At 42.4% G+C, this 2,416-nt stretch overlaps 1 protein-coding gene across 1 annotated transcript; it reads right to left on the minus strand.

The window, feature by feature from the left end:
• Positions 1-519: 519 nt before the first annotated feature.
• On the minus strand, positions 520-1,506 carry LOC138246716 (olfactory receptor 5AR1-like). The gene has a single exon (XM_069201486.1). The coding sequence runs from the start codon at positions 1,504-1,506 to the stop codon at positions 520-522; it is 987 nt and encodes a 328-aa protein (XP_069057587.1).
• Between the last annotated feature and the right edge of the window lie 910 nt (positions 1,507-2,416).

Below are 2,416 nucleotides of genomic sequence, written 5' to 3' on the forward strand. Positions count from 1 at the left end.
TGTTGTTAGCTCATGAGAGATGGACTAGCTATCGCCTCAAATTCTAAAGTAATGAGTAATGATGAGAGCACTGAATTCAGAGGCTTGAGCATTAACAGTGAGTTGAGCCAGTCATCGACCAGCTCGTCAAATAGTGTCACTGGTGTAGCTGATCCATCATAGTTTGCATTTTTCTAGTATGGACAAATGCATTGCTCATCATTGCTTTGGTGTGATTGAAAGAGTTGTAGCAACATTTCCATGTTGAAGAAAGACACTTCAACCCTTGTTTGGTCTTAGAACAGTCCCAGATCACATGTTCTTTCTTAAGTCACTAATAATTAGCTCTTCTGTTAATGAGTTTAGTAGGCCTCTACTGGTCATTATTGTGTAGCTTCCTTGCCCATATTTGCTCTTTGGGATATCAGTTCTCCATAGAAAGAGACCAGTTTCCTTTTTATGTCCAAAACAAAATGTGGTCAAGGGGATCTAATGGAGATCTTGTGTCACTTGTCAACTTGAATTTGCATCAGGGTTTGCTCACTCCATCTTGCAAAATAAAAGACATCTTTTTTCAAAAAATAATTCCCTCTGAACCTTGATCATTGCTCTTTTAAACTCTTTGTTTCTCAGAGAGTATATAATTGGATTTAGCATTGGAATGACTCCAATATAAATCACTGATAGAAATTTGCCTTGATCTAGAGAGTAGGAGGAAGTTGGTCTCATGTACAAGCAAAAAATAACCCCATAATATAGACTAACAGAGGTGAGGTGGGAGGCACAGGTGGAGAACGCCTTGCTTCTTCCTGTTTGTGAACTTATTTTGAATATGCTAGTGATTATGTAAACATAAGATATAAGAATTAATAGAAGGCAGTTGAACCCAACAAAGACACCTTCAAGGAATATCACAATTTCAGTAACACGGGTGTCACTACATGAAAGAGTTAACAGAGGTGTGACGTCACAAAAGAGGTGATTGATTTTCCTGGATCCACAGAAGAGGAGATTGGAGATTAGCCCACTGGTGGGGGCAGCCACCAAAAATCCTGTTGCCCAGGCACTCATAGCCAGGTGTATGCACAGCTTCTTGCTCATTATGACTGTGTATTGCAAGGGTTTGCAGATTGCAACATACCGATCGTAGGCCATAATGGTCAGGATTAGGTACTCTGTAGTTCCAAAGGACATGAAAAAGTACAGCTGTGTCATGCAGCCAATGAATGAAATGGACTTTTCATCAGACAAGAAGATGCTGAGCAACTTGGGAGCAGTCACTGATGTGTAGCAAATATCCAGCATGGACAAGTTTGTAAGAAAAAAGTACATGGGGGTGTGCAGACGAGAGTCGACGTGTATCACTGTGGAAATGGTCAAGTTCCCAAGGAGGGCAAAAAGATAGATGAGTAGAAAAACTAAAAAAAATATACGATTTAACTGGGGGAGATTTTGAAATCCAAGAATGATAAAATATGACAATGAGAGACTATCATTATAAGAGGGAATCTGATTTTGCAGTTCCATTTAGGCTTGCTCATTACCTGCAGAGAAAAGAGAATACATTCCGTAATAAGGGGGACATGCAGTAAAACTCAAGAGTAGTAATACACTGCCCAGGACCACCCCCTCTTCTAGCTATTTCCAGTTTGAAGTATACCTCTGCCTTGAGACTGACACATATTTAACCCATTTTCATTGTTTTTCTCTCTTAGAACAATTCCCCTTTAGCAGAGTATGAAGAAGGAACTCATCCTTTCTTCCTTCTCTTGCTGTGTACATCTCTGCTGCAGCCATCAGTGTCAACCAGTTCACTATGAAGGTGACCTCAAGGTCTGGTGGGAGTGTATGGTGAAAGCTGCAGAGAGAGTGCATGCTGCATCTGCGGACAGCACTCACCAGAGAGTGGCCATGGTTCTGTGACGGTGGTAAGCTAAGGGCCATATTAACCAGAAAAAGCTGCAGTGCGGCATAGCAGGTCACTTTGCTGTGCTGCACTTCATCAGTTGGAAAAGGCAGGAATGCACCGCATTTATTGAAAATGGTGCATTCAAGTCCTCTTCTCCTGAGTAGGCATGCAATGGGCTGCCTAGCGCCAACGCCTGCACCCTTGCACTATGGAGCCAGGGTTTCTGCGTTGGATGCAGGATTGTTTTTGTGCAGGAAGAGGCACCTTCCTGCACCAAAATAATCCTGGGAGGCTTCTATGTGTGCTGCAGAATGCAGCACACATAGAAAGAGGAAAGAATGAGAAGTAAAGATATTTCTCCTCGTTGCTCCTCCCCTGGTAAGGCATAAGGTTTTGATGCATCCCCAAGTTTACAGGTTCTTGGTCTGTCAAAATCTATGCGTGTTGCTTTGGAAAACACCCACCATAACTCCCATTGAACGCCTCCCTAATGCAGAGTAAGGCAACCCAGCGATTTGTGCTGCCTTA

This window comes from Pleurodeles waltl, chromosome 7 (genome assembly GCF_031143425.1).
Source record: "Pleurodeles waltl isolate 20211129_DDA chromosome 7, aPleWal1.hap1.20221129, whole genome shotgun sequence".
Taxonomy (NCBI): Eukaryota; Metazoa; Chordata; class Amphibia; order Caudata; family Salamandridae; genus Pleurodeles; species Pleurodeles waltl.